General features: G+C 48.1%; 1 protein-coding gene across 12 annotated transcripts in view; it reads right to left on the reverse strand.

The window, feature by feature from the left end:
* Positions 1–469: 469 nt before the first annotated feature.
* The window catches only part of DTNB (dystrobrevin beta), a 386,425-nt gene continuing 361,577 nt past the window's right edge, over positions 470–25,317 (reverse strand). For 7 of the 12 annotated variants that reach the window (XM_037812551.1, XM_037812550.1, XM_037812552.1 and 4 more), the window contains 5 exons: positions 13,859–14,015; positions 12,983–13,072; positions 5,769–5,822; positions 2,535–2,566; positions 470–884 (listed from right to left, as the gene is read on the reverse strand). In XM_037812551.1, the coding sequence (XP_037668479.1) occupies positions 5,770–5,822; positions 12,983–13,072; positions 13,859–14,015 (300 nt within the window). In that variant the 3' untranslated portion in view covers positions 470–884; positions 2,535–2,566; position 5,769. The remainder of the gene's footprint in view (positions 885–2,534; positions 2,567–5,768; positions 5,823–12,982; positions 13,073–13,858; positions 14,016–25,317) is intronic. The other 5 variants (XM_037812561.1, XM_037812560.1, XM_037812557.1 and 2 more) reach the window with 3 other exon arrangements.

A 25,317-nucleotide genomic window follows, 5' to 3' on the forward strand; every position in this document is an offset into this window, starting at 1 on the left:
GCCCACCGGCTCGGCACAGGTCTCAAGTGGCGGCCAGGGGTCTGCAGAGGGGGCTGGAGGCTGAGAGCCAGCCGTGGGGCCTCTCACTTCATTCCAATTACTGGCCTTTATAAATATTTATGGCAGTTCTTCTACTAAAAATAACATCCTGGAACCCAGGGAGGGGAAAAAAATAAATGAAAATCACCAGGAATTGGAATTGATTATCACGTGTGCCAGAGCAGAAAGGACCCCTAAGAAAGGGGCAGCTGCTTGGGCAGGGCGTCCCTGGGGTCGGGCTCCCTGTGGGGCCCACAGCACCCTCGCATCCCGCAGAGCCCCCGCTGCTGGGGGGACTCCCAGCTCCCCTGCCCTCCTGGGCGGCGCAGCAAATGGGGCGGAAGCCCCGGCCCCTGCAGGGTGACAGAAGGAAGGAGGCTATTTTTAGCATTGTGGCCAGGGTGTCAATTCTACAAAACTGAGCCAGGCATGGAGCTTTTTTGCATGATAGAAAGAAAACTTGATGGTTTTTAAAGGTCAAAGGTAAGAAAGAAACTTGTGCCCCCACCCTAGGGAGCGCCCCTGCAAGCTGGTAAGGTGCCACAGAGCAGTCCCTCAGGTCACGAACACACAGGCCGGTGGTGCTTTTTCGTTTCTCTTTTCAACCTCCTGGTAAATTCCTGGCTGCAGACAGGAGACCGTGCCCCGAGGGGGTGGGAAGGTGCCAGGACATGCAGGGCCAGGAGGGGACGGCCTGCCAGCCATGGCCCAGGCGTCCCCGCTCCCCGCGGCTGGCTCCCCTGCCCCGGCGCCTGCAGGCCCCGTCCAGGTGCGGTGGTAGGTGGAAGGTGCCTCGAGGATCTGCCCGCGTCCGTTGGCGCCAGCACGCTCCAGGGCCTCCGTGCCTGTGCGGGACAGACACGCCGTTAGTCACCACGGGCCCTGCCTGGGCTCTGGGGCCAACGCTGCTGCGATCGGCAGTGCCCGGGGCGGCCTGCAGGGAGGGGGCTGTGGGAGGTCCACCCACCGGGCTTTGGGAGAGTAAAAGGGCTAACGGCACTCCTTCCTGGGGCAAAGAGGCAATCTCTTTATCCAGGGTGGGGGTACCCAGAGCCCTTGGAGCACTGCGTGGGTCACAGGGTCAGGACATGCTTCCAGGGAAGAGAGAAAGTGGCGGGTTCGCAAGGCGAGGTGTGAATGTGATGGTTTCCTGGGAAGACTGTGGCTGAGAAGGGACTGTGGGGAGAAGGAGAAGTAGAAGCGCCCCAAGTCCCAAGGGGCAGGAAGGGGCCCTAGCCCAGGGGGAAAGAGAGCAGCTGAGGGTCCCAGCCGCAGGCCCTTTCAGGCCGCTCATCTGACTCTGCTGTGGGGTTTCCCTTACATCTCCCGGCGCAGGCCAGAGAGGCGAGGAGGCCGGGAGGGGCTGGTTCCAACGCCAACCGCCCGGGGCCTCAGTTTCCTTCCAGAAGGCTGCAGGGATGCCACAGCTCCACCCCGCTGGGGGACGGGGGCTCAGGCAGGCCCTGGAGGTCCCTGGTTGCCCAGGGCGGCCCAGCTTGCAGGTCCAGGGGCAGGGCCGGGGCTGCCTCTGCTCCCTGAGCCGAGGTGAAGGCCCCTCCAGGGTGGTGAGGGTGTTCCTGTCGCCAGTGCTGCCCATCCGCGTCCAAGAGGCCGGCTGCGGGGAGGTGCGGGGCCGGGGAAAGCCCTTCCTGGGACCGTGTGGAGGGAAGGACGCCATGTAGGGGGGCCCTGAGGCTGTTCTGGGCTGAGACCACTTGGAGGGCTCGGGGAGGGCCCCTTTTCCAGCTCCTGGGGCCTGGGGCCCTGGCTTTGCTGCCCTGAAGCTCTGTAACTGAGAAAGATGCCTGAACTTTTAAAAATAAAATGAGGGAGGAGGGGGTGTAAAGAAAAAAAAAAAAGGATAAAAATAAAAGACCTCTTATGGCTGCAGCAAAGGACTGTGTACTTGAAAGAACTCTCCTGAGCTGCCAGTCCAAGTGCTTTCGTCCCTTCCTTCAAGGGAGCGCACCACGGAGCTGCAGTACCCGGGAGCCGGGACTAGATAAGGGTTAGAATCTCGGGGTGGAGAAATGAGGACGCCTGGTTCCTAAGGCCATGGGCACATCATTTATTTGTGTGGCATGGCTGGTCACAGGAAAACAGCCTAGCATGCTTTGGAGAGTCAGCGCCATCCGGCATTACTGAAATGTGCCTGTGGGCTGTGGGCTACGGTGGGTCACGGTTTAGGATGACAGAACCCCAGGAGCACACTAGTCGTGGTGTGGGCCCCTGGAAAGGCCACGGGAAACCAGGAACCCAAGAGGCAGTGCCAGTTTCAGCCGGTGAACACTGTCCCAACACAGACGACACCAGGCCATAGACGGGCAGGGCAAGGCGGGCAGGCCGGGAGCAGAGGGAGAACGGGCAGGTGGGCTTCTCAAGGCAGCCCCAACTGTATCCACCTGCTAGGACTGCTCTGGGCCGGGAAGTGTGCCCAAAGGAAGAGGGAAGGGAAGAGGGGCCGTGGGAAGGGCAGGGAACACATATGTACTCACCGTGCCTCCTCTGCTCGGGCTCCTCGGCTAACCTGTGGCAGCAGGGACAGAAACAGCACACTGAGGTAACACCCGGGTTCCTACCACCCAGGTGAGCTTCCCCAGGAGCTTTCCCAACCCACCCAGTGGGCTGCTAGGCTTGCCCCTCCCTTGGCTTAGTAATATGTCAACTTTTTCTACTAGGTACGATAACAGTCATACTATCTACAATCAGTAATGGCAACTGATGTGAAACAGCTACATGGAGACATGCTTCCCAGAAGAAGGAAAATAAATTAATAGTCAATGGGGAATGAAGGCCCCTTAAATCTAGGGAGGAGTTACAGCAGGGGGCAAAGGCCGTGTGGTTCTGAGATCACTGAGGTTACCCTCTCTGAAGGACAGGGCTCCCCCCTGCAGGGGCGTCTGCCTGGGAATGCTGAACCAGGCCCTTGCACCCTGGAAGCTCCAATGCTGCTGGGACCCCAAAAGCCTATGTCCAACCTCACAGAGGGCCTCTGCTGCCAATCTCCCAACGGCCCCCAACTCCACAATGGCAGGCTCTGGGAGAGGAAGCTCTGAAGGAGCCAGGAGCGTAAAATGAGGCTTGGAGGTAGTCTGGGGGAAGCCATGTTAGTCTGTTTCATCTATGTGGCCTTGGTTACAAATCAAACCTTGAGTGGTGAGGGAGATGCAAAGTAGGAAAAGCACCCCAATGGGGCAGAAGTGGCTCCCGGGGATGCAGGCCGGACAGAAGGGAGAGCAGGGAGAGGCCTGAGGTAGGTTTGAATATGGAAGGGAAGTCTGGCTGGTCATGAATTTTTCAAAAGTGCCCATTGCACTGAGTACACTGTTTACCGGACAAGGTGCCGACTGGCTTGTGTTTATTCTATGTCAGCATGATTTCAACCAAAAAAGAATATTTTCCTCTTTCTCTCTTGTTTTTTGGATGATAGTTATTGATCTCGAGTGCCTAGGTGATGCTAGTTAATCAGAAGCCCCAACCACAAAATGCTCAGTTTTATCGGTACACCCACATAACTGCTATGTTTTAGCCGCAAGAGCATAACCTAGGACCTACACAACACTGAGAGTCAAACATTTTAAAAATCCCTACCCATCTCTCACCCCAACTCTTAACCCTCCTTCCCTCAGGGGTGATACCTAAAAGCCACAGAAATAAATGTTCAGGCATTCTCCCAAAGAGATTCCACAGATACACAGACACCCTGTGTATGCAGCGAGGAGAGCTAAGGAGGTACTGAGAGCAAGGGGCACAAAAAGACAGAGGGGATGCCGGCAGGCACCACGGGGCTAGACAGGGCGCCCGAGGCCAGGGAAACCATACCCCGCTACATGACAGGCGGTTACACCCGGGCCTCAGCCAGGGGTAAGGGCCAGGGTCCGTGGTCAGGGCCAGGCCCACGTGGCCGGGCAGGTCCCGTGCTTGCTTCAGGGGTGCATGGGGAGACTGAGGAGAGGCCACGGGAGGGGATACTGAGGAAGGGAGGGTTGATGGGAAGACAGGCTAAAGAAGCAGCAGTTACGTCTTCAGCCAAGAACATTCCACATGAATGCTGGGATCTGGTTGGACTGTGTGTGTGTGTGTATGTGTGTGTGCATGTGTTTACATTAAAGGAAACTGGTTTCCATGTACCCCCCCTTTTCTTCCCCCCTTGCCCTACAGTCCTTTATCTGCACCAGGAAGTCAGTCTTCTCTTCGTTTCTTTGTAGCATTTCTAGTTGTTTGAAACACTGCTGCTGTCTACCTCGGACCTTTTGAAGTCCATGCCAGTCTCATCAATTCATCACAGCTATTGTCTGCCTTCTCCTCGCTCTGACTCACTAAATGACTTCAGCACCTGGGGCATGTTTCTCCTCTAATCCCCGCTTCTTCCTTGGCAGTTTCTGTGTCCTTGCTGACAAACCCTTTGCCCTCTGAGACTCCAAAGATTCCATATCTTGTCCCCACTAGCCCCCCAGGGGCCAACAAGGCTCCAGACCCCACCATCCCAAGGGGCTTCCGCTTTCCAGTCACAGCTTCCTTACCCGGAGCTCCCATTCGACTTCTTCCTACTTTTCCTTGATTCTTTAAACACTAAGACTTTTCCACTTCACTTAGTCTACCAGTTCTGCTCAGACTAGAGCATGGGCTTTGGAGTTGGAGCTATCTTGGTTGAACTCAGGCTCGCCTGCTTACTACTCAAGTTATCTGACCTCTCTGAGCCTGTCTATAGTTCTGGCCCCTCTCACATTTCCTGCCTCCCCCACAGGGCCTCCTGGCGGTGACCCCACCACTCCTCTCTCCCAGCTCCCTCACATCATCACCCTGCTTGCTCCCTTGGGCTTGTTAATTTATTGATGCCCTGCTGGATACAACATAAACAAAACCAAAGTCTCTAAAATGGAGCTTACGTTTCAGAGGAAGCAGCAATAGAGACACTGACACATGACAGAAATAACAGTTAAGTCTCAATTGTCCAGGGGGAATTTTACATGTTCAGTTGTCACAGAGAAGCATGAAGAATAGGAGCACGGAGTCAGAAAGACCCTGTTCTAGTTCACTCACTGCCCCTGAAGGGGGCATGACCTAGAGCTCTCAGAGCCTATTTCCTCCTTGGTAAATGGGGGTCTCATCACATATCTTACAGGGCTGCTGAGATTTAAATGCTATTAATAAAAAGCAGCACAGCTCTAAGCACGTAACAAGCATCAGACAGAGTTTATACAAACTATAACCCAGAAGGCAACACTGTCCTCTGATGACACCCTTCTTGCTTGCTTTCATTCCTTCAGAAGCTGCCCCACCATTCTGACTCTTCTAGCCATAGTAACCTTTGCGTTTCTGGAAACTCTTGTTGGAATCATACACTTAAAGTTCGGTGATTAATTTTTTCTGCCCCTTAGTTTTATCTGCACTTTGTTCTGTATACCTTGGTCTTGCTCTCTAGCTAGACATAAAATCCTTGAGGTGAGGGGTCCTGCTCGGGGCTTGTGCCTCCTCCCTGATCCCCATCACTCTGTCACTGTGTCAGGAAACCGGGATGCTTTTGTTGATGGACTGACATGACTACCTCCAGGATAAAACTTGACCTTCTGTTAGGAAAAGCAGGTGGAAGGAGCTGTGGTGTCTAAAAGCCTCGGGACAAGGTGGCAGCAGGAAGGAAAGCGGGAACCACAGGGAGAGGGTGCTTCCCTCCGGGCCGCAGCTCGAGCTCCCCACACAAGCAGGGGGTCCTGTCGAGCTGCCTTTACCTCAGTCCTTCCCATTCTGCAGCTTCTCCTCCTCTTCCTCTGCACCTTCCTCTGCTGTGGAAACAAGTCCAAGGAGGCCAGTGACACTTCAGCACAGCACGAGCCCAGGAGGAGGAATGGGGTGAGGGACGAGGCTCGGGATGAAACCCCACCTGAGGGTTCACGGCCGCAGCCTCCAGGGGTGACTCAACCCACCTGGGCTGCAGCCGTCAGGCCATGCCTGGCACTGTTAGCAGGAGCCACCCGCCCACCCTGAGCCCGAGAAGTGGGGCCACCCAGCTGCTGGCTCTGCCACTGGCTTCCTGGGTGCCGGGGACTCCTGGCCTCTTCTCTATGCCCTTTTCCCTAAGGTGGCTACATCTACCAGGGAGACGTGTGATGTCCTGCACCCAGGTTCCAGAAAGCAATCATGAAATTGCAGGGTTGGGGAACACCTGGACCAACCCTGGCTTCTCTGAAGAAAAAAACAACACCCCCCAAAAATAACAAAACCTCGAGTTTTAGTTGACAACAAATATAAAAAGCCTGTGGGGGTATTTGAAGTATACTGTGGCTGTGGGGACAAAAGCGAATGCAATCTAAGGCTGCTCTCCCAGGGTCCTACTCAAGGGAAGTCACAGACTCCTGTCCCTGCAGGGTAAGGCAAGCTGTGATACAGAGTGTGCTCACCCCGGACACTCTCTCTGAACTGGGGCTTGAGAAACTGGGCCACAGCCTGATGTGGTCGGCCAGGATGGCAAAGGGTCGGAGAGTCAAGCCATGACACGTGTGGCTGGAGGACCTGGGTACAGTTGGCCTAAAGAAGGGGACACTTAAGAAGAGCCGTGTCACCTGCCAGCAGGTATCTGAAAGGCTAACATGAAGAAGAGGGACGGAGCTTGTTCTGGGCAGCTATGGAAAGTGAAACAAGGATAACTTGGTTCCAAAGAGGCAGCTCTTGGCTCCCCAGGGGGAAGAACTTTCCAGCAATTAGAGCTGGTCATGAGCGAGTTCACCAGAAATATTCAAACAGAGAACTTTCATATTGGGTGGCAGGTTGGATTAAATGACTTCTAGGATATTTTCCAATTCTAGGATTCTATTGTTTGTGAAAATATTTCAAAAAAGATCAGGAGGACAAGCTCTACAGAGATATAGTACACACACCCCCACCCCCAGATAGACAGTGTGTAAAGATAATCTGAATAGCTAATCTCATCCTAAAACAACCTGTAAAATCACTATCAAGGAGGTAGTAAAAATGTGTTGGGAGAGTGGAGCATCGGCGAGAGGGACCCTCATGGGCTGCAGATTTGGCATTTTGTCTGCTTGGGGACAGGCAGTGTGTGGGAAGCACTGGCTTGCTGCTCTTAAGACCTGAGTTTTAGGACCAGCTTTGATCCTTCAAGCTATAGGCCATCACTTCTGACAGTCCTTCACTACATTTCTAAAATCAGGAGATTGGACAACATGATTTCTAAGGTATCTTTCAAATTCAATTACATAATTTTGTGAAACCCATCCTCTCCTAGTATGGGAGATTGCTGAGTATCCTTACCAACTTCTAAGTTTTGTGAAGGTATTTGGTCTCTTTGTGCTTTATGTTTAAGATGTCTAATTACCTCTGTGGCAACCCGTGGCCTGAGCAAAACAGGCCTGCAGATCTTTGGTGCACAGCAGTCTGCATGACCTAGGCAGCTAAATGATTAATCTATTGTCTTTCTAAACCAGTAAAGAAAAAAAAGAGTAAATTGACCTTCAAATTGTAACTTTATGCAAGCAGGCAGGAAGTGACAGGCTCTTAGTCTCACAAAAAAAGCAAAATGTAATTGTTCAAGTGTTATTCTAGTCCTTCCTGCACCATCCCCTAGGTCAGAATGACCTATTCCTGCATCTATGCTCCTCCCACCCTTAGGAAGGCCTTTGTCTTAAACTCTTATAAAAGGCTTTCTGTCCTTTTGCATTGCTTGGTCATCTTCTCTGCGAACGTGATGCTGGCCCGTCCTGAGAGAGCCATCATGATCTCTTCATGACTTCTCACCCTGTAAGTAAGCCCTGAATAAAAGTTCATGTATCAGAAAATGCTCGTTGTCTTCTTTGGCCTTTGGACTGGCATGGCCCTCCTGGGCTGCGACAATTGGCGAGCCAGCCAGGAGATTTAAATAGCCACCAGCCGGAGACTAAGGAGATCCTGGGCACTGGTGACATGAACTTGGGAAGGGGAAAGGAGAAGGCCCCAGGTGGGATACCGGGGAGGCCTGCGACGTCTATGTGGGAAGGGGTGCCCACCCTCCCAGTGGAATGGATGTCTATGTGGGGAGGGGTGCGTACCCTCCTAGATGAGTGGAATCTGCCAAGGGAGTATGGAAACGTTTATAACTCTCTGGGACAAATAGCCATCCTGTATCAGGCCACAGGACCACTGGGGATTCAGAAAGAAAAAAAGGGCCTCCAGATTGCGGTGCGGTGGGCTGGCCATTGTTAAAGGCTGTATGCACTGCTACTGAGGAAGCTTTAGCAGCAAAGGTGGCTGTAAGCCATCTCGGAGGTAAATTAAAGCTAGAAAAAGATATGAGGCTAGCACAAGCAGAAATGAAAGATGCTCTGGATAAATGTTTAGAAATATTGGCACACCAGCACACTAGAGTAAGAGGGCATAAGCTGCCCAAAGGGCAAGTTAGGCATATCCTGGCTTCCCCTGACTGGGACCGTAAAGTGTGGGACCCTGTTGATTCCTCATCAAAAGATGATGAGACCCTGTCTGACTGGGAAATTGATCCTAAGGAAAGTTGGTGTACTAGACCTCTGTTCCAACAAAGGGTTAAAGCAGAGGAAGTTCAGCACCCTGATCCCCCACAGAGGGAAGAGGGCAAAGCAGTAGCAGCAGCTTCTAATCAAAAGTTGTTTTCCTTGGCCAAACTAAGAGATACTAGTAACCAATATTGACAAAAACCTAGTGAGCCATTAGTGAACTGGTTGCTTCTGTTTAACTTTGTGTTAAACCTTGCTAATATGTTATTTAGAATATTTTTAGATTTTTTCCAGTCAACCTATGTTAGGCTTCATGTGGGGAAAACAACAATGGACATTTGCTGTGCTTCCACAAGGATACCTTCAAATGTGGAAACCTCCAGAAGAGCCTGACTACTCTATCATTTTCTTGGGTTTTGTCTGGTTGGATAAAACTAAGGCTATTCCTTCAGCTGTTGTTAAAATGTAAAGTTAATCCTACATTGCTTACTTCTGAACAGTTGATGGCTTTTCTTGGGTTGTTAAGTTATTGGAAAGTGTTATACTCTACGTAGTATGAATTTTAAAACCTTTGTATACCCTAATCAGAAAAGGAAAAGTGTGGGAATTGGATATTCCACAGCAGGCTGTATTTAAAAAGACTAAGCGAAGTATTAAACAAGCACAGACTTTTAAGGGGGGTGGACCCCAATATACCCTGTGATTTGGATGTGGCCAGTGCCAATATTGGCTTTGGGTGGGGTTTGTGGCAAAGGCAACAAGTTAAATACCTGTTAGATTCTGGTCCCAACTATGGAAGGGCGCAGAACTCAGCTATAGCCCTTTAAAAGAGCAATTGTGCACAGTTTGTAATCCTCTGTTGCGAGTGTTGAAGGTCTATCTCAGATGCCCAGTGACCTTACAGAACATCATACCCATACAGGTATGCAGATATGGGACACTATAAATAAGCCCCATTTGGGGAGTGCTCAGGTGAGCACACTGACAAAATGGAATGTCTACCTCCTACGACGTGGCATCTTTGACAATGGCTCTTTAAAAACAGAGATGCACGAAATTTTAGGACCGGCCTCCTATGTGAAAGAGCAGCATGCCCTGTTTCCTGTGGATACTCCCAAGGTGGCTCCTCTCATGCCCACCATTAATAGACAAGGAAATACACCTGACTCTGCATGGATTGGCACATGGGCAACCTGCTACCTGGACAGCCGTGACTGTCCAGCCCAGTACTGACACCATCTGGTGGGAAGACATCTGGACTGCCTGCCACAATGTAGGGTAATTGTTTTTTATGTCTCTGCCCATAACACCAATTCATTACCAGCTAACATAGAAGTGGATGCCCTAGCGAAATTCCACAGCCTAACACCAACGACGCATGAAGTGGCTGAATGGCTGTGCAGGAAGACTGGGCACTGAGGACACCACATTCCTGTCACCTGGTGGCAAGTAAACTATATTGGCCCCTTTCCTCTGTCCAAAGGGACAAAATATGCCTCCAACGCCGTGGATATGGCTAAACATTTAAAGGATGATAGAAATGATGGACTCAAGGACTGTATCAGCATTAATTCCAGCTAAAGGGGCCGGCTGCCTTCAAGCCACAATGGGGCAATGACAATAACTCTCTCTTGCCTGTGCCACAAACACTAGAAATTGGGGAAAATAAGGTCAATTGGCTCTGGTTCTGGCCCATGCAGGCATGCTGATTGAGAATCCTAAGCCCATGGGTATTAGAATTACACAGAAAACTGTAGTTCTGACACTGAAGGGCTCCCTGCAGGGGAAGGAAGCATGGTATTTAAAACCCCCTCACTTGGAACCCTTCTATCTACTATGAAGACTCAGTTTATATACATATTGTTAAACCACTCAACTGTCCAATTTAATGCTTACATGTGTTGTTAATTCTTGTTAAAAAATGTGTTACTATTTCACTAAATGCATTGACTAAAATGTTTTCAGTATTTAGCCTTCTAACAAGTGTAATGGTATTAGAATAATATGTTGTGAAATGCTTAAGAACAATTTCCAGAATTATTTTGATGACTTGAATGTAGAGGGTATAAGGGATGTTTTTTTCTTTTTATTATTGAAGAAAAAGGGAGTTGTTTTTTCCTAAATGACTGGTTATATCAGAATAAAAAATAGGTGATATGGAACAAAACCTAAATAGGTGTAAAAAGTTGCAGAAAGTTGGTGGAGGAGGAAGTTTGTTTCTGTGATCAAGGTTGAAAAAAATGGTAAAAACTAGATACAGAATAAAGCAGAATGCCTGGTAGTGTTATCCTTTAGCTATTTTAGCCCAGGCAGTACTTGTGCTAAATGGTAAAACTCATTAACCTGGCCATAGCACCACTTGCTAATAGGTTTATTATCTCTCTGTACCAGTGTATTATTACTATGCTGTTTATTGTATTGTTGTTGTGAATTATGGATGTAAAGTCTGTCCTAGAGTCAGGGCAAACTGTTGTGCAGGGGTGGATTGTGGCAACCCGTGGCCTGAGCAAATCAGGCCTGCAGATCTTTGGTGCACAGCAGTCTGCATGACCTAGGCAGATAAATGTTTAACCTATTGTCTTTCTAAGCCAGTAAAGAAAAAAAAGGGTAAATTGACCTTCAAATGTAACTTTATGCAAGCAGGCAGGAAGTGAGAGGCTCTTCGTCTCACAAAAAGAGCAAAATGTAATTGTTCAAGTGTTATTCTAGTCCTTCCTGCACCATCCCCCAGGTCAGAATGACCTATTCCTGCATCTATGCTCCTCTCACCCTTATGAAGGCCTTTGTCTTAAACCCTTATAAAAAGCCTTTCTGTCCTTTTCGCATCGCTCGGTTGTCTTCTCTGCGAACGCGATGCCTGCCTGGCCTGAGAGAGCCATCATGATCTCTCCATGACTTCTTACCCTATAAGTAAGCCCTGACTAAAGGTTCATGTATCAGAAAATGCTTGTTGTCTTCTTTGGCCTTTGAACTGGCATGGCCCTCACGGGCTGCGACAACCTCTCACCCTAGTGCAGCCAGCTCATGAGGTTTGCATAATAAAACTATGTAGATATGAGGCACAAGTGAAACTAATTCCCATGGCCTGAAATCCCCTAAGAAATTCCCTCTCACAGTGGGATTTCCAGCATCTGTGGTGACATTTATTAGGAAGGGACCTTCTAATCACCCATGAAGTCACCCCAAGGCCATCACCCCTCGTGTGTGTGTGTGTGTGTGTGTGTGTGTGTGTGTGTATGTGTGTAGAGGCAATGGAGAGTGGGGGCAGTGATTCTGATGGGGACTGAGAAACTGTTCCAGGATGGAGAGCACGTCACTACGCAGCTCCCAGAGGGGCCTTGGATAAAGGAGAACCAGCTTCTTAACTGCATTGGTAAAACCAACCTAGGCCACATACTTATTTTCTTCTGACTGGAAATAGGCAGAATTAAGCGCAAAGCCACAGGCCTTCGTCTGGAGTCCCATGACCACATGAGAGCGTGTACTTTTCTCTAAGGTCTGAAGAAACACCTATGGCTTAATTTCAAGAGTATGTATTGGCAATTCCATACATAAGTATATGTGTTTGAAATGTCCATGGAAAAACCACTGTATATTTTTAGTTAACCCTTTTAAGCTACTTCAGTGTATTTAAAAGCACTATATTAGGTAAAAAGAATCAGAAAAGGGCAGGTTGTGTGACCTACCACTTAAGAAGGGATTCCATCTGTTTAATACTAAATGGAAATGCTACCATTGTAAAAAAATCATAGCTACATAATTCATGGACTCGTGAGGATTCCTGAGGATATGAAGATTTGTGAATGGCCTTTTATTTTCTCTCTCTCTCCTTGTTTTTATTTTTTTAGGGAAAAATGTCATGAGTCGAGTGTTGGGGAAACAGCTGGGGCAGCTAAGGGAAGGAGAGACTGAGAAAGAAGTCACAGGTGAACATGAAGGAGTGAAAGGAGCAAGTCTCAGGTCATCAACTTGAGTGAACTCAGAGCCTTGCCATGACAAAAGGAGGGAAGAGGGTTTTAAGAACAAATGGAGTAGGAGAGAGCAGCCAGGCAGCTAGCAGGAGGTCTGGAAGCTGCTGTGGCGGGTTTGGTTCTGGGCATCCAGGAAAGCTTCAGAATCGGTGGGTCGGTCAGGCCTAGGGAAAGAACAGCTGTGGAAGGGGCATGGATGGAAGACAAAGGGAGTGTGGCAGGTGCCTGACTGTGCTTCAAGATCTAAATTTCACCTTAAATTCTGAATTGTGTTTACTACACAACACGTAGTCTTAGAAGAAACCTAAATGTGTAACTATCTCTGGGTGATCATGTGTGGGAGAGAGGCTCTCTGGGTGAAGACATCCAGTGTGTTCCTAGAAGGCAAAGAGTGTGTGGCAGAGTGCGGTGGGGTGTGCTACGGCGTGAAGCTCGACCAGTGCCGGTGTGAAGGAGAGGAGGGGGTGGGCACGGAGGGATGGTGTGCGGCCAGGTGGGAGCTCTGGGTTTCACCTGAATGGAGCTCCTTCACCAGAGAGGACATGGTGTTGGTGATGGAGTCAGCAGCCACCAGCAGGTCATTGCGGAGGTTTCTCCTCGTACCTGAGGAGAGTCAGAGCAGATGGCGATGCCAGGGGTGGGCGTGGAGGAGACGGCTGGGTAAAGGCCCCACTTCTGCCTGGCCCCTGGACACAGGTGCAGGACACCTAGGAGGAGAGGGGCTGCAGCAGGTCCACCTGCTCCCAGGCCCACTGTTCTCACTCCTCGAGCAATGAGACAGCCCCTGCCATTCCATGCTTCTCAGCCTCCGTACAACAAAGAGAGTAGGGATCTAGGACAAGCATGGCCAAAGTATTCCTCTGCCTTGGGAACACCTCGGCCTTTGGGGGTACTTGCCTCCCCAGCACTAGCACCTGCCTCCCCTCATCTCCAGCCCTAACCGGCTCATCTTCCCGGCCACCTGCCCAGCCCTGCTGGTCACCAGCTCCGCAGATGACTGTGGCAAGTCCCACTGAATGCACCTCCCGCAAAGCCCTATTTAGAGTCCCATTCTGCCTTTTTTGCTTTCCCTGAAGACCTTCCCAGGCAGGCACATGACTTTGAGAATCATCTCATATAATTCCTCTGGAGGCGGCAAAGCCAAAAGGACAAGGCACTTCCCACAACCCAGAGGGCCTGCCCCCCGCACTCACAGAGCCTGCGGACCTTCCACGGAAGACTGGCCCATCTGATGAGAAGGGGCCAGCGCCTGCCTTCTTTATACCATATGTGACAATCTGATCATTTAAAGCTAAGTGCACAAAAGAAACTGGAAAAATCTCAGCAGAAATCTTATCCATTTTCCCCAACCCCCTCAGTTGCCCATTATGCTCTGTTCCAGAAACTCACCTTGTGCAAAGGCCTCCTGCAGGTCCCCGCCGGCCCCGCTGAGGGCGTCCTGCGGGCAGTGGGTGGGGGTGGAGCCCGCAGACGCCGAGCGCACGGGCATGGGCAGGGGGCGGCCGCCGTGCGTGGGCGAGGTGTGTGGCGACCCTGCGGCCTGGGCCTGGGGGAGTCAAAGAGATAAAATACGTTATCGCAGGGCACCCTGCCTCTGAGGAAGGAGAAAAGTTCTTTTTCTCAGTCAGTTTGTCCCAGCCAACGTGCAACGCAATGCATGATCGTATTTGAAAAAAAGGAGTCAGGCTGCCCCCAGGATTGGGGAGAGGAAGAAAAAGAAAAAAGAAGTGGGGAGGGAGAGCAGTAGGGGTTGGGGGGAAGAGGGAGGGGGAGAGAGAGAATGGCACAAGGCTAGACTGAAAACGGGAGGAAAAGGAGAGGACAGCACACAGGTGGGGGCTTTTCAGGCACCGGCTGGGGCGGAGCAGGTGGGCTGAGCTCCAGGAGGGTCCTCACGGGGGCCACACGTGGGACGATGACCCACCAACATCTTCCATTCGTGTTTATAAACAGATTCATGCACGTGATCTCATTCAGCCTCACGACCAGTGGGTAGAAAGGGCATTTATTTTTATACTCATTTTCTAGAAGAACAAGCAGCATGAGGAGAGTAGGAGCTTTATGTCAGACCACATGGCTCATGGGTGGGAGAGCCTGGAAGGGCGCCTTCTCACCCCGAGGGCCACGGCGGCCCTACGGCTGCCCCCCGGGGCTGGCTGTCAGGCTGGCCCTCCGCACGCGTCGGACACAGCCGGGCCTTCCACGGCCATTCCGCGGGGCCAGGGGCGAACGGATGCAGCGTGAGGACACACTGACCTATCCCTGTGGAGGCCCCAGTCGTTTTAGAGAAAGCTGGGCACAATGGGATAAAATAAAATAAAAAAGAGAAAGGTCCAGTCAGAGCTCCTTTTCTCAGCTGAGATGTGGGCCTTGCTGCTCCTTGGAGGGACAGAACCTGGAGATGCCAGAAGACCAAGGTTTTCTGTGGGAGCAAACCTGGGAAAATCTGAGCCAAAGTGTGGAAACGAGCGCCTCTGCGGGCTCTAGCTCAGAAAGGCCGCGTGGGGATGGCCGCTGCCCGGAGCTCCACAGAAACCGTCTGTGCTTAAAGCAGTGATTCTTACTTTGAGTCATATATATATATATATATTTTAATTTGAGAAATTTCAAAAATGCAGAAGACTAAAAATGTATAACAGAGTCTGCCAAACTGATAATTATAAATTTTGTGTCAAATTTATTTCAACTTAAAAATAATACAGATAAATCAGACGACCTCTTTGCCAAGTCTTCTCATCCCGGTCCCCTCCTCTTACCTAACTCTCAGGGACATCTTTATGAATGAGTTTGGTGTGAAATTTTTTACGTATGTCTACATATGTACCTATGAATAAATTTGCTATTTCGTGCTTTTAAATTTTGCATGAATGGTATTGTACTGTACATATAATTTTGCAATTTGCTTTTATCACTTACCATAGTTTTGAGACCTTTCTTTGATGCAAATAAATATGAACTTAGACCCTTACTTCACACAACACACAAACATTAATTCAAAATGGACCATATTAAATATACAGGCTAAAACTATAAAACTTCTCAAAGAAAGCATAGGAAAAAATCTTTGTGACCTTGAGTTAGGCAAAGATTTCTTAGAAATGACACTAAACATATGATCCATAAAAGAAAAAATTGATAAACTGACTTTCATCAAAATTAAATACTTTTGCTCTTCAAAAGACACCATTTTGATGGTAGCTCAACATTGTGAATGTAAGTTATGCCATTGGATTGAATACCTGAAAGTGGTTAAGGTGGGAATCTTGTGTTGTATATACGTTACCAGAATAGAAAAAAATTTTAAAATACACCATTAAATATCATATAAAAAATTAACTCAAAATAAATAACAGACCAAAATGTAAGGGCTAAAGCTATAAAATTACTAGGAGAAAAGAAAGGGGTAAATTTTCATGATGGTGGATTAGGCAATGGCTTTAGCACAAGCACAAAAGAAAAACTTAAAAACTTCTGTGTTTCAAAGGATGCCATCAAGAAAGTGAAAAGATAAGCTACAGAATGGGAGAAAGTATTTGCAAACCATACACCTGATAAGGGGCTTGAATCTAGAAAATATGAAGAACTCTTACAACTCAGTAATAAAAAGACAAGTGAACAAATTAAAAAATAGGCAAAGGATCTGAAAAGACATTTCTCCAAAGATACACAAATGACCAATAAGCACATGAAAAGATGTTTAACACCGTTAGTCATTAGGGAAATGAAAATCAAAACCACAATGAGATGCCACTTCACAGTCACTAGAATGGCTGTAATAAAAAAAGACAGATAATAAGTGCTGATGAGGATGTGGAGAAAATGGGCCCCTCATAGCTGCTGGTGGGAATGTAAAATGGTGCAGTTGCTTTGAAAAACAGGCTGGCAGTTCTTCAAAAGGTTAAATATAGAATTACCATATGACCCAGCAATTCCACTCCTGGGTATAACCATGAGAATTGAAAACACATGTCCATGCAAAAACTTGTACATGAGTGCACATGGCAGCATTACTCATAATAGCCAAAAGGTGGAAGCAATCCAAATGTCCATCGACTGATAAACAAAATGTGGTCTATCCATGCAATGGAATATTATTCAACAATAAAAAGGAATGATACAGATACATGCTACATCACAGACAAACCTTGAAAACATTAGGCTAAATGAAAGAAGTCAGTCAGAAAATACCACACATTGTATGATTCCATTTATATGAGATATCTAGAACAGACAAATCCATAGAGACAGAAAGTAGGTTAGTGGTTGCCTAGGGCTGAGGATTAGAAGGGCATGAGAGGAATAGGGATCAAGTTTCTTTTGGAGTGATGAAAGTGTTAAAAAATGGACTGTGCCAACTCTGTGAGTATACTAAACCACTGAATTGTACACTTTTAAATGGGTAAATTATATGATATGTGAATTAAATCTCAATAAAGGTGTTATTTAAAAAACACCATTAAGGAAATAAAAAGATAAGCCACAGGCTGGAAGAAAATATTTGCACATTATATCTTATAAAGAACTTGTATCCAGAATATAGAAGGAACTCTCACAACTGAAAAAGATAAACAACCTAATTAATAAATGAGCAAAGATTTGGATCGACATTTCACCAAAGAAGACGAACAAATGGGCTAATAAACACATGAAAAATGCTCAACATGAGTAGCTATTAGGGAAATTAAAAACACTTCACATCCACTGAAATAGTTATAATCAAAAAGACTGACAAAGATGTGGGGAAATGGAAACCTTGTCATATTTGCTAATGGGACTGCAAAATGATACAACCATTTTTGAAAACATTTTGGTAACTTCTTAAAACATTAAACATAAACTTACCATATGGCCCAGCCATTCTACTCCTGAGCAAAGACCCAAGAGAAATGAAAACATGTCCACCTAAAACTTACGTATGAGAAAGTTTACAGCAACATTTCAATAGCCAAAAAGCTCAAACAATACAAAACTCCACTGGCTGGTGAACGGATTAACTAAATGTGGTCAATCCATACGATGGAATACTATGGAACTTCTTTTTGCTACATAAGGTCCTTCTACTTTTTCTTAACTTTTATCATAAATTTCCATTGAGAATTAAACATGTCCTGTCTTGTGAAATATGCTCTTCTATTGTTGTCAGTCACTAGAAACATTTTATTACTATTTACTTTTTCAGTATGTATCTTTTCTTCCCAGCCAGTTTATAAACATCTCACACATTCTGTTTGGCCAGATAACATTATCACTTATTCAACATCGTATTTTTTGGACCCTCTCTCAACTTTTACTCTCAAATCACCATCATCAGTCCTGCTTCTGGGCCGTTTTTGTCGGGAAGGGGTAAAATAATAAGGCACAAAATTAATGACTTATAAGACTTAAAAATATTGCCTTCCAGGTGTAAGACAGAGATTTAAAAGTGCACACAAGCACCTAGACCTGGAATTTCAGTCCCAATCCAAACCAGATAAAAGGCTGGAGAAGGAGGTGAGAGAATCTGCAGAGAAGGCAGGAAAAGTCTGATGCAGGGGCCTGGCTCCACAGCTGGAGGTGGGAGACACAGGCGAGGTGGGTGGTGGCAAAGTCCAGGGCCTTCCTGGGGCCTCCGGGGCCGAGAAGAAGGCGGTTGTCTGGGTTGCTTGGGCAGCCTCAGGGAAGGACCCTGGGCACCTCGGCGCCAACAGGTTCCCTGTGGGCTGACAGTGGCAAGAAGGCAACCGTGAGAGGTGGTGAGCCGAGGTCTCTCGGTTGTGGGATCACAGCCTTGACAGGACCACACGTGGACCTTGGGAGCTGGGGGCAGCCCAGGAGCTCCGGTGCCCCCGTGAAGGAGCAGGGTGTGCTGCCTGCAAGAGCCAGGCCTGTCCACAACCAAAGGACACTGTGGGACAACCACCCACTGTCCAGGTCCCAGCACAGATCAAGTTGGAGAGATGGACATTCCTCAACTGATGCCACAGGACCACAGTACAAGTCCCCAGGGCGTGGAGGCAACGCCGGACAGGAAGCGACTGAAGTGACAGGCTGCAGAGCTTGTCTGGAAATGCCTAAAGCCTTCAGCCCAGAGAAAGTGGGAACTCAAGATGGAAATTAAGTCCAGTTCAAGAAAAAAATTTATTTTTCCAATCTGAGTTTGTGGCCTGTGAAATTCAAGCTTACTTCACTGTTTGACAGGTATGGCTGCCCCTTGGAGGGCCAGCCCAGCAAGCAGCTTGAAGCGAGTGCTCAAGAAACCTCCTTCAGTTGGTCTGGGCTGGCACCACTCCCTGAGGACTGAGTAGCAGCACCTCGAGACACGACATGAGCCAACAGGCTGCTTTTTCAGGAACATGAAACAATGTCCTTAATTTTAAGAACACTTCATTTTGCAAATATTTTAATAGGAAAACAATGATGGGGGATGAGGCAAGAGGGGTGGGCAGGGGTGGACAGCCACATGTGGCTAAAACTCTATGATCAGGAAGAAAACCGATGGCTTGAGAATAATCAGACCCTCTTCCTGGGATCACTGCCCAGCAGCACATGCCTCTGAGGAAGATGAAAACCAGATTCCAGAAATCGTCTTTGTTCCCAGCAGCGGGAAGAGAAAAGCTAAGGCTACTGGGAAAGCATTACTTTTCCCCTTGGGTATCATCCTCCAGTGCTCTGCTTTAGGATCACATCGGGTTAAGAAAGTACTGGAACCAGAGCCCTCTGTGAATTCCAGCTCCCACAGAGCAGTGGTAAATCCCAGAGGTCCTGAGACAAGCACACACTTGGGCTGGGCCCAGGGCTGAGGGTTCAGGATGGCCCAGAAACTCGGGTGGGTCTTGCCTGGACACACCTTGGTCCAGGGGATGAGGCAATGGCTTCTGCTCCCAGGTGGCACTGACGGAAAAGCCAACCAACGCATAACAGCTCTTGCTATATGGACAAGACTGTGCTCGGCTTGCCTCAGGCTTCCACCTGCTGTTGTCTCTGCCCTCCTTGGTGTCTGACAACTCTTTCAGGTCCCCTGGGTATCAGCTTGCACTGTCACCTCCTCTAGGATCATATCAGGTCTTCGGTGATATCACGGAACCTGTACTTCTCCATCAGGGAATTTATCTGACTTCTTAAATTTTATTGTTCTCACCGTTGCACTTAGTACATATAAACACTAAATAAATATTTGTTAAATGACAATGAGGGGTATCATGTTTCTGACCCTTTTTCTTCTGTTGTGGAAAATCAGAAAGCAGCCAGAGCAGGCAACAATCTCCAGGGAGCAGCACTGGTAAAATTCTATGTGAAATATTTTAGCTAGATGCTAACGTGGCAGGCAGACCCTAAGACAGTCCCCAGTGATCCCCGTGTGTAATCCCCTCCCCTGGACTGTGGGTCTGGCCTCATGACTCGCGTCTAATGAGTCGGACGAATGGGATGTCACCTCCGAGGAAATGTTGTGAGAGACTGACTGCTGTCTTGCTCATGTGCTCTTGTCCCTCCAGCCTGCTCACTCTGACAAAGCCCCCTGTGGTGGAGCCCATGGGGCAGGGAGCTGCAAGCAGCCTCCAGCCCACAGCCAGTGCTGCACGGGGAACGCACTCCTGCCAACAAGCATGGGAGCCTGGGGACGGATGCCCCCAGCAGTGCCCTGAAGTGGGTGCAGCTGTGGAGGACACCTTGGTGAGCAGGAGGCACTAAGTGCCTTCATTCCCGGCCCACAGAAGCTGTGAGGGAATAAATATCAGGATTTTTTTCTATATTGTCTGATCAGTCCCCCATGAAGAGCTTTTGATTGACAGTGAGACAGAGGGGGGACATCAGAGGATGAGAGACCAGCCCAGAGGCCCTTGGGACAGGCCACAGGTGAGACCCTTGGAGAGAGGCCCACAGAGCAGTCAGGTAGGGAAGGAACATAATCAAGAAAAAGCCTCCCTCATCTGAGCACACTCCCAGGGCACTGAGTCCTTTAGTTGGCCCTGCCTCTGACAAGCCTCAATATCTTGACTTTGTCAAATAAGTACCAGGGCCCAGAGGCATCTCTGTGGTGTGAATTTACCGACTCAGAACTGAGGGGCAGGGCCCACCACTAGCTCCGACCCTAGCTCTGGCTGCCCCTCCAAGTGGGCATTTAAGGGGGCAGTGTGGAGTGGTGGGAGGTGTGGAAGCAGAAGTCAGAAGACCCGGGTACTGATGCTGACTGCGCAGCACATGCATCTTAATTTTTCTGCGGCTGTTTTCTCATTTGTAAACTGAGGGGATACAACTTGATGACCTCTGAGATATTTTTCAGAAATTCTATGATCCTGTGATCTTAGCCAAGTTACCTTCTCTCAGCAATGCCAAGAAATCATGGCTTGGTGTTGGATGTAACCACTTTAGTGAAGGACACTCCTCTGTGAGTTCTCAGCAGCCCAGGGCACAGACTGGCTTGTCTGACTCCTAACACACCTTCCTCACAGGTGGAGTCAGTACCAGAGATGCTCCCAGTTAGGCGAGGCCCCAGGAGGAGGTACAGGAGCAGGCCGCTCTGCAGAGGATGGGACTACCTCAAGAGAGACAAGGTTTGCGAGGGGTCCTCCTAGGAGGCGGGCAGCACCTGGAATGAACGGCACATGGCAATGCTGGCAGCACACGGCGACATGCCTGGCATGCAGGCAACCGTCTATGGCTCCGGCTATGCTCTGTCTATTCTCTGCCCACTTCCTAGGTATGGGCCAGCCTGACACAAAAAATCAAGCTGGAGGGTCACTGGGTTTTATGTCTAGTGAGGCAGGCCCTCCCCATGGAGACTGCCAGGCACTGCACTAGCTGCAAACCCGTCTAGTGTAAGCGGCACTGCAGGGGGCTGGGAGGGAGCATCACAGCTGGGACCTTGGGATTGTGGAGAACCTGAGAATCAAACGAAAATCCGTAAAGGTGGAGGAATTAGTCAGGAGGCTCTGAGGGACTGGGGATAAACTGTCCAATGAGAGTATAAACCAGTCTTGTGCCTCTAGGTTTCCACGGCCCAGGCGATCAGCCTGGGGATGCGAGGGAAACTTCGCAATATTCTACTCAGTTTCTTGATACAAGGACAGTGGAGTCTTGGTGTGAGACAACCGAAAGCAAAGGCTTGAACACAGACAGGCCGACTGATGCCCTGTAACCTCTGAATAAAGAGGTGTCCTGATGTGGGAAACAATCTGCCTGGAATACAAAGCCAGAGAAACAGTACAGTCAGAGAAGTTCCCTGATCTGCTGGCTCTTCACTTTTTCTAAATCAGCACACATGCTGAGAACCCGAGAAAGCTATGTATGCAAGAAAAGTGCTCAGAAATTATGCTTATAATTTCAGAGGGGTCATGACCCCAGGTCGAGAGCCTCTGTTTCAGTCTAACATTCATTTTACAGTTGAGGAGCCTGAGGCCCTGGAGAGGTTCCAAGGTCACCAACAAGTCAGTAGGAAGGCTTCGACTGGGGCCCAGGTCTCATGATGGCCTCAAATTGCCAAGAGAAGCCCAAGCAGACTCGGATCACTGCACGAAGTGCAAGGAGATACAGCTCGGCATCACAGTGCACATTTCCGAGGCTAGAAGGAACGTGGGTCAGTCAAGACTTCTCGCTTCTCAAGCTCATCATGATTTTCTGCAGGAGTCAGATCCACTTCCAGTAAGAGTGAGGGATGTGGGGGGGGGAGGATACAGGGATGCTGGACTTGGACTCTTGTGCAGGACACAAATCTAACACTGGAGCCAAGGCAGGTACAGAGAGAGCCAGACAAAGTGACCTGGGGACAGAGAGTTCTTTCACCAAGCCTTGCATCCAAGCAGCCAGAGACAGGGACGCTCACACTGTGGTGGAGAGAACTGGCCAAGGACCAGCCACACGGGGGGCAGGTGCCTGACTTTCACAGAGAATTGATACTTCACTGTCCTTGGCCATGCTCTGGCGTCCCCAGCCTGGTGCCTGGCACAGAGGCAGGCTCTGTAAGTACTATTTCCTTTCTTTCTTTATCTTCACTGGACAGGTACGATATTTGTATTTCCTTGGTACACATGACAGTCAGGTAATTAAACCCACAGATGCTTGTGGCAAAAAGCATGATTTTGAGAGTTTATGCTCTATATGGCACATTACTAACTGCATCTCCCACCACATACACATCCAAGCAAAACTCGGATGGAGCTGTTATTGTGGTAACAGGATGAAAGGCACTTTAGTCTCCATTTCCAGCTCTCTGAGTCATGGACACCTGCCAGGTAGCAGATGGCCTGTGTGGACATTTACCTTCATTTTGCTGCAGTGTGTTTAAATTAAACAAACTGGCCTCTCTGCTGCTGATTTTCAGACACCCTCTCAGAAAAACAGAAAAACAAAGAACAGTGTTGGGAGAAAGGAGCAGCGAGGTAACAGTGACTATGGAGAGGCTGCTGTGGACAGAGGAGTCTGGGTACAGAGACCACCCCACTCTTCCCTCGGCTGATTCTTCTTTCCAGGCCTTCGATGCTGACCGCCGAGGCCACCTCACCAGGGCAGTCATTGGCATTGAGTCATCTGAACGCGATCTCAGCGATTCAGCCAGAGGGCCGGGAGGGGGAGCACGAAACAGAGAGAGCCAGAGGCTTCCTGCCCTGTGACACATGGCCTCGAGGCACCTCCTCCTGTGACCTCAGAAACTTCCCTGGGACCCACCTGGGAGGCACCCTTGGCTCAAGACAAGTCGGGAAATGTCCACACTGCTTTGGCAACAAAAAAACCCTAGACAAGAGAAACTGACCTTCAGAGTAAACTCATCAAGATAATCAGATGCCTACACATCAGCAAAAAATTATAAACCATACTAAGAAACAGGAAGATATGGCCCAGTCAGAGGAACTAATTAAAACTCTGGAGGAGCCATAGAAATTTGAACAGATAATCAAAGATGTTCAAAAAATTCTCCTAAATCAATTCAAGAAGATGAAGGAAAATATGGCTAAAGAAATAAAGTACAGTAAGAAGACATTTGGTGAAGATAAAGAAGAATTTGAAAGTATGAAAAGAAACATAAAAGAACTTATAGGAATGAAAGATACAATAAATGAGATTAAAAATACACTAGAGGCATACAACAACAGACTTGAACGGTCAGAAGAATCAGCGAACTAGAACAATCAAAATCTTACAGACAGAAGAACAGATAGAGAAAAGAATGGAAAAAACTGATCAGGATATCAGGTAATTGAACGACAGCAAAAAGTACACAAACATATACATCTTGGGTGACCCAGAGTGAAAAGAGAAGGGAAAAGGGGCAGAAAAAATATTTGAGGAGTGTGCCGGTTTGACTGTATTATGTCCCCCAGAAAAAGCCATATTCTTTGATGCAATCTTGTGGGGCAGACAGAATAGTGGGGATTAAGCTGGAACGTTTGAATTAGGTTGTTTGCATGGAGATGTGCCCCACCCAGCTGTGGGTGGTGACTTTGGTGGGATACTCCCATGGAGGTGTGACCCCACCCATTCAGGGTGGGCCTGGATCAGTGGAGCTATATAAAACATGCTGACTCAAAGAGACTGAAGAGAGTGCAGCTGTGAGTGACGTTTTGAAGAGGAGCAAGCTTGCTAGAGAGGAACGTCCTGGGAGAAAGCCATTTTGAAACCAGAACTTTGGAGCAGACGCCAGCCATGTGCCTTCCCAGCTAACAGAGGTTTTCCGGACGCCATTTGCCATCCTCCAGTGAAGGTACCTGATTACTGATGTGTTACCCTGGACACTTTATGGCCTTAAGACTGTAACTGTATAGCCAAATAAACCCCCCTTTTATAAAAGCCAATCCATCTCTGGTGTTTTGCATTCCGCAGCATTAGCAAACTAGAACAAGGAGATAATGGCCGAAAATTTCCCAACTCTTATGAAAGACGTAAATATACATGTCCAAGAAGCACGAGAAAGAATGAATCCTAATAGACCTGCTCTGAGACCATATACTAATCGGAATGTCAAATGCCAAAAATAAAGAGAGAATCCTGAAAGCAGGAAGAGGAAATTGATTTGTCACATATGGGGGAACCACAATAAGATTATGTACTGATTTCTCATCAGAAAACGTGGAGGTGAGAAGACAATGGTATGGTATATTTAAGGTTTTGAAAGAGAAAAACTGCCAGCCAAGAATACTTTAACCAGCAAAACTGTCCTTCACAAATGAGAGACAGTTTAAAATATTCACAGATAAACAGAAACTGCAAGAGTTCGTCAAGAGGAAACCTGCCTTACATGAAATAGTAAAGGGAATTATACAGGCTGAAAGGAAAAGACAGGAGAGGGAGGCTTGGAAGAAAGTGCGGAAATGAAGATTATCAGTAAGAGTAACTAAAAGGGTAAAAAGAGTGGCAAAAATAAGACACAACACATAAAAATCCAAGGATAAAATGGTTGAAGTAAGTGCCTTCAGAGTAATAACACTGAATGTTAATGGATTAAATTTCCCAATCAAGACACAGATTGACAGAATGGATAAAAAGCATGATCCATCTATATGCTACCTAGAAGAGACTCACCTTAGACCCAAGGGCACAAATAGGTTGAAAGTGAAAGGTTGGAGAAAGGTATTACACACAAACAGTAACCAAAAAAGAGCTGGGGTAGCTACACTACTATTGGACAACATAGACTTTAAATGTCAAACTGTCATAAGAGACAAAAAAGGATACTATATATTTAAAAAAGGAGCAATTCATCAAGATTAAATAACAATTATAAATATCTATGCACCTAACCAAGATGCCCCAAAGTACATGAGGCAAACACTGGCAAAACTGAAGGGAGTAACAGATTAAAGGGAGTCTTTACAATAATAGTTGGAGACTTCAGTATACTGCTCTTATGAATACATAGAAATCTACACAGAGGATTG

This window comes from Choloepus didactylus, chromosome 20, assembly GCF_015220235.1.
Source record: "Choloepus didactylus isolate mChoDid1 chromosome 20, mChoDid1.pri, whole genome shotgun sequence".
NCBI lineage: Eukaryota > Metazoa > Chordata > Mammalia > Pilosa > Megalonychidae > Choloepus > Choloepus didactylus.